General features: G+C 32.8%; 2 protein-coding genes across 2 annotated transcripts; one reads left to right on the top strand and one right to left on the bottom strand.

The window, feature by feature from the left end:
* Positions 1-1,386: 1,386 nt before the first annotated feature.
* LOC130444375 (KIF-binding protein-like) lies at positions 1,387-5,605 on the bottom strand. The gene is made up of 2 exons (XM_056779469.1): positions 4,766-5,605; positions 1,387-2,163 (listed from the first exon to the last, which is right to left on the bottom strand). The coding sequence occupies exons 1-2, from the start codon at positions 5,603-5,605 to the stop codon at positions 1,387-1,389; spliced, it is 1,617 nt and encodes a 538-aa protein (XP_056635447.1).
* Positions 5,606-7,208: 1,603 nt separating this feature from the next.
* On the top strand, positions 7,209-12,183 carry LOC130444374 (uncharacterized). The gene is made up of 5 exons (XM_056779468.1): positions 7,209-7,255; positions 8,928-9,048; positions 9,943-10,089; positions 11,769-11,920; positions 12,000-12,183. The coding sequence occupies exons 1-5, from the start codon at positions 7,209-7,211 to the stop codon at positions 12,181-12,183; spliced, it is 651 nt and encodes a 216-aa protein (XP_056635446.1).
* Positions 12,184-13,553: the final 1,370 nt, after the last annotated feature.

Here is a 13,553-nt window from a genome sequence, read left to right as displayed (position 1 = left end):
TCTTGCAAGAGATGGATGAAGACGCCTGACATAAGACAAGCAAAGGCCCATATAGACGGACTCCACTCGTCTTCCACCATACAACTGCTCCAGCTAAATAGGGGTGAAATCAGACTAGTGACCGGAATTCTAACCGCTGGTGCATGGAGGAGAACGAAAATGTAGACCACGTTATCTGTGAGTGCCCTGCACTTACACGGGCGCGATTTAAACACTTGGGTAAACCCCACATCAACGACATCAAAGGGTTCAAGCCAAAGCACCTGATCGGCTTCTCAAAGAACATCGGACTTTGGTAAGGTCAAATGGGGCACGACGGGCCTATCTGAAAACCTATATGTTCAACGGCTTCACAGCCGCCCACACCTACGAACCATGAACTATGAATATCACGTGACCATTGACAACTTCATTGATTCTTATCTGCTACGAAGTCGTTACGAGTAGCCAACGACAAAAGATAATATTTATTCAAGGAGTACGCAAGTCCGTATTATGTATGATTACACATAAACCGTCGTACTCCGAGTCTTTTTTAACCTTTTGGTGACAGCGTCTAAGAGTAGTCTTGCATACAGTAATTTTGGATAATTCTTCGTAAAACACCAATATTCCCTCATTTTAACGTTTATTGGGTTCGGTATAGAATGATGCAACTTTATCTTTACCATTATTTTGGCTTGCGCTTCGGCTAATACCAACTAATAGTACAAACCTCTCCTGTATTTTGTCAAAGGAATTAATGACTCACGATATTGCGTATCCATCGTCAAAACTTCAGGTTCTTTATACACTATATCACGACTTCCACTACAATTCCGTTTTTCAAATCTTCAGTTTTAGCAGATCTACTTTGGTAAACATTGCCTTTCAGATTTCCTCAAAGGAAGTGAACGAATGACGTTAAGTCTGGAGATCTTGCTAGTCATTCAATAGTACCAAGTCACACTGTTCAGTATCCCGAAAATAATTTATCTAAACATTCTCTGACAATAAAACTAAAATTTGGGAAAGCGTTGATCTAATAATTTAATTCTATTTTTCACGTCATTCTTTGAACGAATGAAAGTTTCTTTCCAAGAATTTACAAATAATGATCCTGCACAAGTTTATCAATTAATATGTAGTTTGATTATACAAAAATGTGAATAATAAATACTATCGGTAAATCTAGGTCTCTCAAGACGATAACTTGGTTTTCGAAACGCACCTTAGACAGTTTTAAGTGTTGATGTAGTGCTAGTAGTAATGTTGAGCATGAATATTACCAAGGGTTCCAGTATTTCCACCTTAATTGTGTAATAATAATAACATTAAATAATTGTAGGAAAATATATTTAAACAACCAATTTTTATACATGACAATTATTTAAAAAATGTGACGAATTATTCACGCTTTTTTCGTTTTTCTTCACCTTTTCCGACAGCTTTCGTTGAATTTACATGTTTTTCGTCAGTCCTTCTTTCTGGTTCCTTACTTCTACTTACTCCAATTTCTATATCAGATAAAGACGATTCTTCCTGTGCTTCGTTAATTTCTCTAATTAAAAACGCCTCCCTAACATTTTCAATATCACATAATTTCTCAATTCTTTCAGTGAAAGCATGTATCGTATCCATTCTTTTCCTTAATTGATGATCAGTTAATTGCGCATCTTCAGTCGGATTATATATTCTTTTCAGATTTAAATGCATCATTTCTATTTGCACATCCATGATTTCTCTAATAATTTCCATGCACACGGTGGCGTAACAACCAGGTCGTACGTCTCTCACTACCGAACTCAACATTTCCAAAGTTTCAAATCTTTTTTTGTGTACGTCATACTGAGCGTCGATATCCTTTTCGTACGAAGCGAGGTATTTGTACAATTCGCTCAATTCCAGGATAATATTGACGTACTGCAAAGGATATTCTCGTAAAGTGTAAAATAAACGAGCTCGCTTCAACCATTTGTGTGTATGGGTAAATAAGTCGCGAGCTTCTCGAATATTACGGATTTCTTTAATGGGAATATCCGGAACGGTTATGTCCATACCTTCAAATGTAAAATTGTGAGTGTCTATTAATTTATCTTGACGATTAATTTCGCTATTTTCGTCCCATACTTTTTCTAGCACTGAACGCTTGCTTAGTCCGAATAATTGAATGCCGTAACTAACCTACAGTAAAATGAGAAAATGTGTTTATAAATGTAAATAATATTCACTTACGAATTAATGATAAATTCCCTTTATTCACGGAGGAACTTCCTAGAGTGGTCCAGATATACAAGCTCCACATTCTACCATGGACAAAAATCTCTGTTTAAACACTGAGAAAACTCAAGTTTTATCCTATAAAGGACCTTTCTTGGTCTACATATTAACGGTGCCCTTCAATAGTCTATACATGTACTTGGCAAAAAAATTATCCTCTGCTAGTTTTGCCATTAAATCTGTATCTGAACAGCTCATTTCTTGTACTGGTTTAAATTAGAATTTCCCTTTCACTGAGGGTCACTGAGGTCACTCAACTGAGGCACCTATTCATACTTACCCTATTAAAAGAAATAATTTGGACATTTACTTAACTATACCCACTTCTAATCTCGTAAAAAATTTCATCATCTTCAGTGTCAAAAAATTATGCAATCAGCTACCTTCAGAATTAAGAATGGCAAATACATTGAACAAGTTCCGAAAATTGACAAAGGTATTTCTGCTTGAAAGAATTCTACCATAGACTCAAAAGATTGAAACTATAATAGATTATAGAAGCCTAATAATTGATTTCTCAAGTTCAAAACTAAGTTATTTTTATGCTGAAATTTCGAAAAGTATAAAAACCGCAAACCCCAGTAACCTGTCAACGATACTGCTCATGAGAATTAATAGTACACAGCCATTTAAATAATTTTTAAAGTTCAAAAAAACCATAGACAAATGGAACAACCCTTCAACTGATCGCATTTACCCTCCGGTCTATCAGGATAGAAAGGATCATTTTATATGATTACAACCCGCGTAACTTGTTCAGTTTCCGAACGTGATCCGAACATTCAGATCATGAACCCAATCATAGTTGCGTCCTAATGAGGATATTTTCGTTTTATTCCAAAATTTAATAAAGGTCTAATTTATAATGAATCGTTATAATCGTCTTGATCCTAGATCTCTTTTGATAGAAAATTAGTTCTAAAAAATATTTTGATAAAGACCGAAATAGATCAAAACGTCAATTGTTTAATCAAATTTTCTATCAAAAAAGATCTAAAATTAGGACGATTTATCAAGAAAAATATATAAAAAGGTCTAAGATGTCAAGATTTGAATTCATAGTTTATAGTTATGATATTGGGCAGCCCAATATTAAACGAGCTGGATTCTACAATTATCATTTTTTTGTGCACAGCGTTTCAGCCATTATGGCTTTTATGGCAGCTTTATATTACTGCGTTTTATGATGTTGATTATGAATAGTCCGCCAACGTTTCATCACAGCAAAAATTACGACTTGAAACATGTTCCACAAGCTTATTTTGGATCCTCGAGAGAAATCTACTCTGACCAAGGCAACAGTTGAATTTGTTTTAAATGAGATTAGAATACAAAGAGGGAAATATAGAATAAAGTATTCAGAAATGCATTGAGAGCAGAAACAACAGTGGATCAAAAAGAAAATACAAGAAGTGACTAGATTGGCAACAAATATGAAAACACAAATAAACGTAAAACACAAGACAGGCAGCGGTGGATGATACAGACTATGAAACATACAATGAATTAAAAAAGAGGAAGTAAAGATAATGAAACGTAAGAAATTTAGATAACAAAAGAAATTGATGAAATTGAATAGAATAACAGAAACAAAACCAAAATATATAAAGTATAAAAATCAACTGACTGATGAAGCAGAAATAGAAATGGATTATGGGGAAGTTATTTCAAAAACCTGTTTAAAAAGAGATCATTTACAAAAAGGTTGAAGAAGAAATGAAGTACGAGAAGGAAGACGCTAACAAAGAGTCACATAGATAATTAAACACAGTCATGGAAAAGATGTTAAAAGAACAGATGATATCGAATAAAACTAATAAAAAAGGAGGAACCAAACATGTTTAGACAAAGGAATATGGAAAAATAGATATCTTATCGAGAACAGAAATAACTATAAGTAATATTTGTATCCAGAAACAATAGAAAAAAATTGAGATTAGAGAAAATAAATACGAAGAAGTTGCAAGTTTTAAGTTTGTGACGCGCTGGCTATTGAAACATCCTGCATCAGACAGTGTAATTGTGTGTTGTGTAGTATAAACAGTGGGTTGCAGTACGAATGTTACCCACAGTTCCAGAAAATCTAACTTATTCGTAAAAAGAGATATGAACAAACCAGTAGGAATTGATTAAATGGTATAATACATACAATAACAGAAACAGTACGAACACTAAAATAAAAATACATAAAGCAGCGAAAAATAGGAAAACAAAATGAGAATGTTCGGGATAAAAATTATGGGGTAAATTCATGATCCATTTACGTAACAGAAGAAATGGAATTGGAAAGGAAGCAATGGAGAAAACATAGTGGAATTGATAAAAGTACACAGATGAGGATGGTACGGACACATTTACAAAAACAGTGGACAGGTTATTATAGAGAAAATAACAGAATAGAGATTTAGAGTTGGGGGGAATATCGAAAACAAGATGAGAAGACAAAGTTAAGAGGGATTAAAAAGAGAGGAAGAATTTAATAATTTTTATATGAAATATTACTAACCCAGACTCTTGCTAAATCCGCTTGTGCTTTAAATAAAGTCTCATTTGGAATTAAATTAACCTCCAGAGGATCTAATATAGTTTGCGCGGCAGTTAGATGATATCTCGCGTTCTCCCATTTACCTTTCACAATAAACAATGAGGCTAATCTATAACATCTGATTGACCAATTAATAGGGTCACTATCATTAATGTTGAGTTCTTTCTGTAGACTATTATGTATGGTTTCGGCGTAAAGATGCGTCAAACCCAATTTACCGTAAACCCAGCCTAACATCTGCATATTATTTGTTTTCAGTTTCTCTAATTTCATTTTAGCCAATTGTTCGTCTGATTTATAATACACGAATAAATCTTCTGTACTATATACTATTGGGACACATTTAATTTCTTCGTTAACAACCCTTTCTAATAAATTTTTTGCCGTTTCGAAATCTCCCATTCTTGATAAAACATAAGAAAGATAGTTCACCACTCTCAAGTAAATGAAAGTTATTTGCGGATTGTTAGTATAACCTTGCATGATATCCAAAGCTCTTTCTAAATAGTTTCTCGATGCTGGAAGTAGATTCATGGTCAGGCATACTTTTGCCTTTTCGTAAAGGATTGAAGTGATCATCGACAATTTTTTGGCATAATCAGGAGAGTCTTCTGTAATCCTCGATAATATATCTTCTAATTTGGTTTCTATCAATGAAAAATCGGTCTCTAAAAGTCTCTCATTTGAATTATCATCACCCGAATCTTTTATTTGGATTTCAGCTCTCGCTTTACATGCTGAAAATAATCTTATAGTGTCATACTCCCCTTTCAACTGGATTACTATCTCGTCGAATTCCATAATTAGATAAAAAGACAGAAATATGACACTGATCTTTGAAAATACGTCGAGTTCAACAAAATTGACATCATTTATTGTTTTAGCCAACGAGATTAATACGTTACGTTATTTATACTAAAATGTGAAGTACATGGTGTTAGTAAAATTTAACTTATTTTTTTTTCAGTCAGGTTATTCACATGGAAAAAGAAATTGCTGTCCTCCGATGAATAACATATTAATACCACCGGAGCAAATACCTCGAGGATTGTGATTGTGAAAGTGGATTTTAACCTTTATATTAGGCGTCAAATGTCAACATGAGGTATTCCAATGACTTGTCAAAAATTTCCCAACATGGTATCTGTGGGCAAACAAGTTTAGTTCCTATTTATAAGAGGGTGGCATTTCAAATGCATTGTATGGTTGTTTTATACCCAAATTCCAAACGTTTCTTGTAGTTTATTGAATTTTTTAAATCGATTTTCGGTAATTATCTAAAAATCATCCCCCACCCCTTATCGACGTGGGGCTGTGGGGTCTAAAAAAATGAAGTGTACTGAGCACAAAAAAAATTATTCCAGTCGTCGATCATCCCTTGTTAAAGAAATAGAAAGTATTGAAAAATAAAAAATTGAAATTTTCAGAATTACGTGTGTTAACAAATTATAAAATTTTATTTGGAAATATACAGCTAAATAGTGAAAATAATATGTGAAAAATATATGAAATTAATTCAGTGGAATTATGAACAATTATAATTATTAATTGACGTTTTATCATAGAATGATTCATATGGAAAAATTCAATAACTATTTTTTACGTTAAAATAGGTTGTAAAAAGGATCAAGGGGAGTGTCGGGGGTGTGGGGTATTAAAAGAGTACGAAAAATGTCGTATAAATAGTGTTCTTGAGTAGAACCTAACATAACCTAATCTAACCTAACCTAACCTAACCTAACCCAACAAAACAATGACCGAGGGTTGATTCCATTTTCCATATATTGTAATTACCTCCCTAAGTTGATAGGGGGTGGGCGATGATTTTTAGACAATTACCCGATTTTCTCCCATTAGGGACTCTAAATATCCACATATCCAACTTAAAACTGCCCTCTCGTGAACGCCATAGTGAATAACATGGTTTGAAGATCCTTATTGATTATTAAGAGGTTAGATTCAATCGAGTGCAAAGCAAACATAATAAAAAGAGACAGAAGGAAGAATATGCTTTGACCTTTTCATGTCCTAGAGGTTTTTTTTTCTATTACATTGAGAACAAAGTATAACCCTATTTATATACATATTTTTACAATGAAATGAATTGCAAATATTTTGAATTATGCTTCTGTCAAAACCTGTACGTCCACAATCGAACATTTTGACTTTCCGGTCGTTCCGATTAAAAATAAAGCAACCTAGAAATGAAAACAAATATTTAAATAAAATATAGATAATTTTGAGGTACATAGCTTTCCCTATGCTCTTTGACTCATATAATAGAGTGCGTTAGCAAAAATCTTTGTGCACGCTTTAGTGACAAGTCTTAATTAATTTTACACAAAGTTTCATCTTGCTTCTTCGATCCATTTTATAATAGTAGATCTCGAAATTGTTTTGAAAAATGTCTCAAATTGGATTTCACGCTTTTCTTCCCGATAATATACTAAAGTAATAATGATAAAGTCTTAAAAACAAAACGTTTTGAGAACTATCCTGACATTATTAATTAATATTAATATATTTTGATATAGTTCTAGTATTGCTTTGAAAGTTTCACAAGTTTCAATAGGTTCCAATTATTCAGAAAAATGTTGTAATCTACTAACATTAGATAAATATTCAAATTTTTTATTGTATTCCGTATTTTTGTTACTGAAGTACTTACTTGGATAATATATAGAGGATCATTACATGAATCGGTTCAATATTTGATAATGAAGTTTCTAATATTGTTGAGTTGCTTTTGTCTATTGAAAAGTGAAGAAATTGATACTTCACACAATTTATTTACAAAAGAAAATGTACAAGATGTAGAATCAGACCTATTCATGAAACTATTGAACACTACCATAAGTTCACTCCACAAAAAAAGGTAAATTATGTGTTACTGTTCGGTATTTTTTGTCATAAAGAAAAATATATTTATCATTTTAGTTATAATTGCTAATTGCTAATTACTAATTAATTTCATTTCACGATGATTTAATTATTGGTGTCTTTAATTCCAGATTTCATGTTTTTTATATTACTCAAATAGTTGCCTTTGTTTCTATTGCCAAATATCCATAGTCCGCGTATTTGCTCCATTCAGGCTCTAATCTCTTCATTTCCTTTCGTTTTCTTTTTGCATTTCACTTTAGATAGTCCGTTTCTTTAGTCAATAACCTCATTTATAATCCAGACTTTATACTCCTAGCACAGCACTTCCTCTACTAATGGTTTGCGTATTCTTTTGATGGTCTTCTTTTGAAATATGCCTGATCAATAATATGGAATTGAAACAACCAACCAATCATTCAGATTAAAACTATTTATATATTTAAATTGTGATTTGATGATTTTGTTGTCTGTCACTAATTTGCATCTTATAGGATCATTGATAAACGTTTCATTTTGAGCAATCTACCGATATGTCAAAATCAGCTAAAGCCTCTTTTAAAATGGCTGCCGTAGGATAAACAAATGCTTTTGCCGTAAGTTTTTGTGTGGTTTTGAAGTTATTTATTGGATTTTAGATATTATTATCAGTTTTATTGCTTCTTATATAGTTGCTACTTAAAAAAGTGCAAAATTTCCCACCGGAAACGTGGTTTTGCTTTTTTTTCAACTAAGCAGTGTTTACATTAGTGTAAGTAAATAGAAAATAAAGTCTAAAAAGTGGTCAATTCCACTTAAAGCTATGAATTTGTCCTTGTACCTTTAAGATGCCATAGTATAAACTAAAAACTAAACTAAACTAAAAACTAAGTTTCCTAAATTTGTGTGAAATGCTTAAAAGCTTACTGACTAAAAAAACAAAAAATATTCAGTTTTCGCTGCATTAATTTTACTGAAACGTTTTTAAAAAGTTTTCTTAAGACCATAAAACAAAAGAAAAATGATGCAAAACAACAGAACTCACGGAAAAAATCCAAAATAGTTAACACGAGTACATACGAGAGAGTCGATTGTTTACCCCACGGCCGTCATTTTGACATAGATAAGTTGTTTTCTCAGATTTCCCAATCAACGCTGTTCTGTGTAGATTTTTCTCAGTATACTTCATATGACTTAAAAAGCTGTGTCTGTAATTTGATTTATAAGTGAATTGAATAATAAATTTGTGTGATTACCTTTTTAGAAGTAAGGCAGGTATCGTGGCTAATTTAAACGACTATTTTGATGAAATTCTAGAAAATCTAGCTCAAGATATAATATTCGATGGCTACGATCCAGCAGAACTACCAGACGAAACCTTAAGCGTGAGTTTTTGCATTATGAACATGTACAAAAATTGAAATTATTGTCATGAAATTGAGTCCTGTCTAATAGAACATTGTAAATATTACAAATTATATCTAACGCTCGGGGTAAAGTAAATAAATTTCATTACAATTACGTGAAAGTATACCTAGATGATGAAGAACTTATATTCTATGAAATGGTTTGTTACATAGTCAAAATCAAATAAATACTATTAACCTTACTTCTTTTTCTTCTAATGCAATTAATTAATGGATGTTTGCGATAATATTTTCCATTATTTCTCCATTTTTTTCCCGTCTATTGTCTGATATTTCGCTACCAAGACTTTTTTCTTCTTCCAAACCTTCCTCGGCTTTTGATCTTTCCCTCAATAGGTAAAGGAATTGATAATACGTATTTTGAATTATATGCTCTAAGTGTGTCGTTTTCTTTTTTTAAATAATTTCAAAGATTTCTCGTTATTTATTAACACGCCTTAGTATCTCTTCATTTGTTAGTCTAGCTGACACGGTAGGAACCTTCCATACTAAACTTGACCAGAAGACTCCAGGGGATCAAATCTTTCAAGCAGTAATCAGCTGGTGAATATGTGTAATGTTTACTGAGGCTTTTCTGTGTGAAAAAAGAACTATATGATAAGAGGCGGGAATTTCTCAAAAGAGTACCGAATACAGATTAATAAAAGAGCGTAATATACCCTGTTGAATATAAAGAAGGTGAAATTCTTATTTAAACAGCTGTGTGAGTTGATAAGCGTCCTATATTTTCTTTCAATGAACTCTTTTTGTGTTTTAATGATTTATTGATTTTGTTTACATAACTCTCAAAATATAATCAATGTACCAAAATACTTTTTAATCTCACATGTTTACATATGTTGTAATTTTTAGCTTCTTATATTAGGAAAAATCACGATTGATAAAGGATGGTTGCGTGATTTGTCTACTATATCGAGATATAGAGATATTGAATTATCATACAGTTCAGCTGAAAAAAAATTGGAGCTGAATTTCGCCATTCAATTTGAATTTTTACAGGTAACGAAATATATTTTTTAACCACGTAGAGTTTATTGTCTAAATGAAATGTTGGACATATGATTTTTCAATTAATCCGCACTTACTAGCAATCCACTTATCCTAACCTTGCAGCCACAACTTCTAGTTGTCTCCTTTCTTTTTGAGAGAAATCATATGGTGTTAAATCTGCTGAATAGATAGGCATATAAGAATACAAAAGTTTATGAATCTTCTGTTCAGTTCATTATCATGATGAAGACGAAAACTTCATTTTCAGATCTTTTTTTGCACATTCTTTTACAAATATTCTGGTACCCCCTAGTTGTTGTCCTTCTTGAGCAAACTCTGAAGGCATTATGTTCTCACAATAATAAAAACAATAACTATGATCTTGATGTTTTTCATTAAAAACTGTATTTTTATTTTACCATAGATCACTATTATCAATTGGGCAATGGAATTCAGATTTGCATGAAGACGATCTTCATCGGTCAAAAGTATGGCACACTCCTTTCCAAATCATCAAATGAAGTTTTGATTTAGTCTGGTTAAATGAACAAATTTGTCCACTTTTTGCACACTTGTGAATAATCTTCATAATCAGGGCCGGATTAAGCTAGGTGCTTGGGGGGGGGCTATATCCCCGGGCCCCAGGTCCAAGAGGGCCCCATCATTTGGAAATCATTCTGTATTTTTTGATGTGTTGATACCACAAATCTAACGTATTGATATTATTTTGTGAATTTTTCCGGGTTTTCGAATTCCTTAAGGGGGCCCCGTCATTATTTTAGCCCCGGGCCTTATAAATCTTAATCCGGCCCTGTTCATAATAACTTTATTATATCCATAAATATATTTTAACATTTCGTAAGATTCTTTGGCAGTGTTTCTCGATTTAAAACAAAACTAAAATTAAATGTATTATTCGAGATCCATGTTCCACTATAAATACTATGAAAATAGCAGCAAAATGACTAGTCGAAACGGACTCAAAAATATTAATTGAAGAAATAATATACGAGGTTTGTCTATAAAATAAAATTCCAACAAATTTTCACAATGAAAAAAATGTTTATTGACATTGTATAATATATTTTTGGAAAGCTTGGACTTCTCTCTATTTTTCGACATAATCGTTGTTTAGATCAATACATTTTTGCATACTGTGTAGCATCTTCTTCATGCATAAGTTGTAGAAGTCTACCGCCGCGATGCGAAGACATCTTAAACCTGTTCTTTCAGCGTAATTCGCACCTGACTTGGGAAGCTCCATCTTTCACAGGGATCAAGATGAAAATGAACATTGTAGACATCTCCCCGGGGCAGGAAGTGAGGAAAAGGAAGCCAAATTCCGCCTAAAAGCGTTCCTAGCGTCTGCAGCTCCTCCCTCCAACAAAGAATACAAGAAGTTATTAGACACCTCATGGAATGAGTGGAAAATTCCAAAGAACCAACTAGAAACACCGATAATTTGTTACGTTGTTAGTTTTTAGACTTTTTAATAATATTTTTAATGTTTTTTTTTCGTTTACAGTGGACGATATTCTTGATAGTAAATAAAGTGGCTGAAGTCTTTCGCGAAAATTTACGATTAGGAGGTTATGCAAAAAACTGAAAAGGCTTTTGTAGCTCTCTGAAAAATAAATACTAATACTTATTCATTAATTATTATATTCAATAAAAATATTCTGTTTTAGTTCACTTACGACTATGTTACTGAATTACCTTTAATGACGATACGAGGAGAAGTAGAGGGAAAAGTGGAACATGTAAAAATAGAATCGGCGCTTAGTTTTGATTTCCACACGTATCATGTGGCACTTGATTATTTTAATATCATGGACACAGGGTGAGATTTTTCAGCTTATGGTGTATTTTGCTTACGCTTTCAGTAGGAATTAGAGTCAGATACTGTTTAATTGTTTCAGAAAAATATCCATCAAATTTTCGGGAGAAGGTTTGGTTGACTGGGTAACTAATGCTATGACCTCGGTTATCACAACATTTTTACACCCACTTATACTTGGAATAGTTCAAAACGTCACCAAAGGACCTTTACAAAATTCAATTGACGCAATAAACGAAGCAATAAATAATTTGATAAACCAATAAGATGTAATTAAAACTGAGAAAAACTTTGTCTATGTTTAATTTAATCACTTTAACACTATATTTGGCGAATGATATTATACAGATCCAACCAATTCGAAAACCTCATATTTATTACTTTTAATTTCTCGATAAAAAGTTCTGCAAAGTCCAAAACTTGGAATGCAGCCATCAGATATAAATTTTTCAAAGCATTATAAGAGGATTAAAAAAATATGTTCAACCAACATTGGAAATCGAATGTTGCCGCAAACGTTGGACGCATCGTATAGTACCAACTTTAGTTTTTCGATTAATGCAGATTTCATCTTAAGCGGAATATATATGGACACCTGACCTAACGGCTTTTCAGTGATGCGGCGCTCGCCCCTCCCACGCGGCTTTTTATTTGTGGTATATTATAGTGTCACTGATTTGGACCAGTAACGATGCCACGTCGCGTTTTTCCCGGGATGTTCACGTGCTGATTACGCTCTGATCATTGTTTTGGTTCACCTTTTTTCTTTGATAAATAAACTTTAACTGAGTATATACAATATGAAGACACAAGAAAGAAGATATTTCAGTGAATGTAGCAGAGATTATAGGTGAAAACATAAATGTAGAAAATATAATTGGTTATTTAAAGGACCCTGGCTTATGTATGGTATTTTAAATATTTTTTATTTATAACATGTACAGTAATGTGAGTGAGTCTTTTTCGCTAATAACTGTAGTAGTTGAAGCGATTAGGAAAAACAGAGTTTTAGAGCGACTGTTTTAGAACAAGGCATCTAAATGGGCGTTCACATTGGCAACGCTCAAGCGGTGAGCATCGAGCGATGCCGTTCCAGCGGTGCTAAAAAATCTTTCTGGCTGTAGACTTTAAATGAATGTATTCACACTGCAAAAGACCACCGCTCGAGCTTCGATCTTGTTCGTTTTTTTGAGCGGTATCGCCTTTGTGGTGCGCTCAATGTTTATATTTTTATTCAGTATGGAGTGCGACCAATCTATTCAAACCAAGGCGGCCCTTTGGAATGATAGTTGTTTTCTTTTGAAGTCGATGCTTGATTTTTCCCAGAATGTAATCAAACGTTTCCACAGTTCTTAAAAACTGGAAAAATCTCATTGAATCACTGCGAAGGTCATGATAAAGGTGATGGAATTCGCCATAAGCAAGTCTATTTCTATCAAGTTCATTAACGCCTTGTATTTTTTTGCTTTTCTTTAAAATTAGTCTTCGCAGTCGTGTACTTTCTATAAGTAATAATCGTTTGGATAACAAATTCATTATGTCCTTTTGGTTCGAAAGCTAGGAAATAAATAAAACGACGCTTAACCAATTTGAACAGGACAACACGCGCGATGACATCTCAAAAACGGCATCGCTC

This window comes from Diorhabda sublineata, chromosome 5 (assembly GCF_026230105.1).
Source record: "Diorhabda sublineata isolate icDioSubl1.1 chromosome 5, icDioSubl1.1, whole genome shotgun sequence".
NCBI classification, from domain to species: domain Eukaryota; kingdom Metazoa; phylum Arthropoda; class Insecta; order Coleoptera; family Chrysomelidae; genus Diorhabda; species Diorhabda sublineata.
The sequence above is the reverse complement of the archived record's forward strand: the minus strand, read 5'-3'. Positions and strand labels throughout refer to the sequence as shown.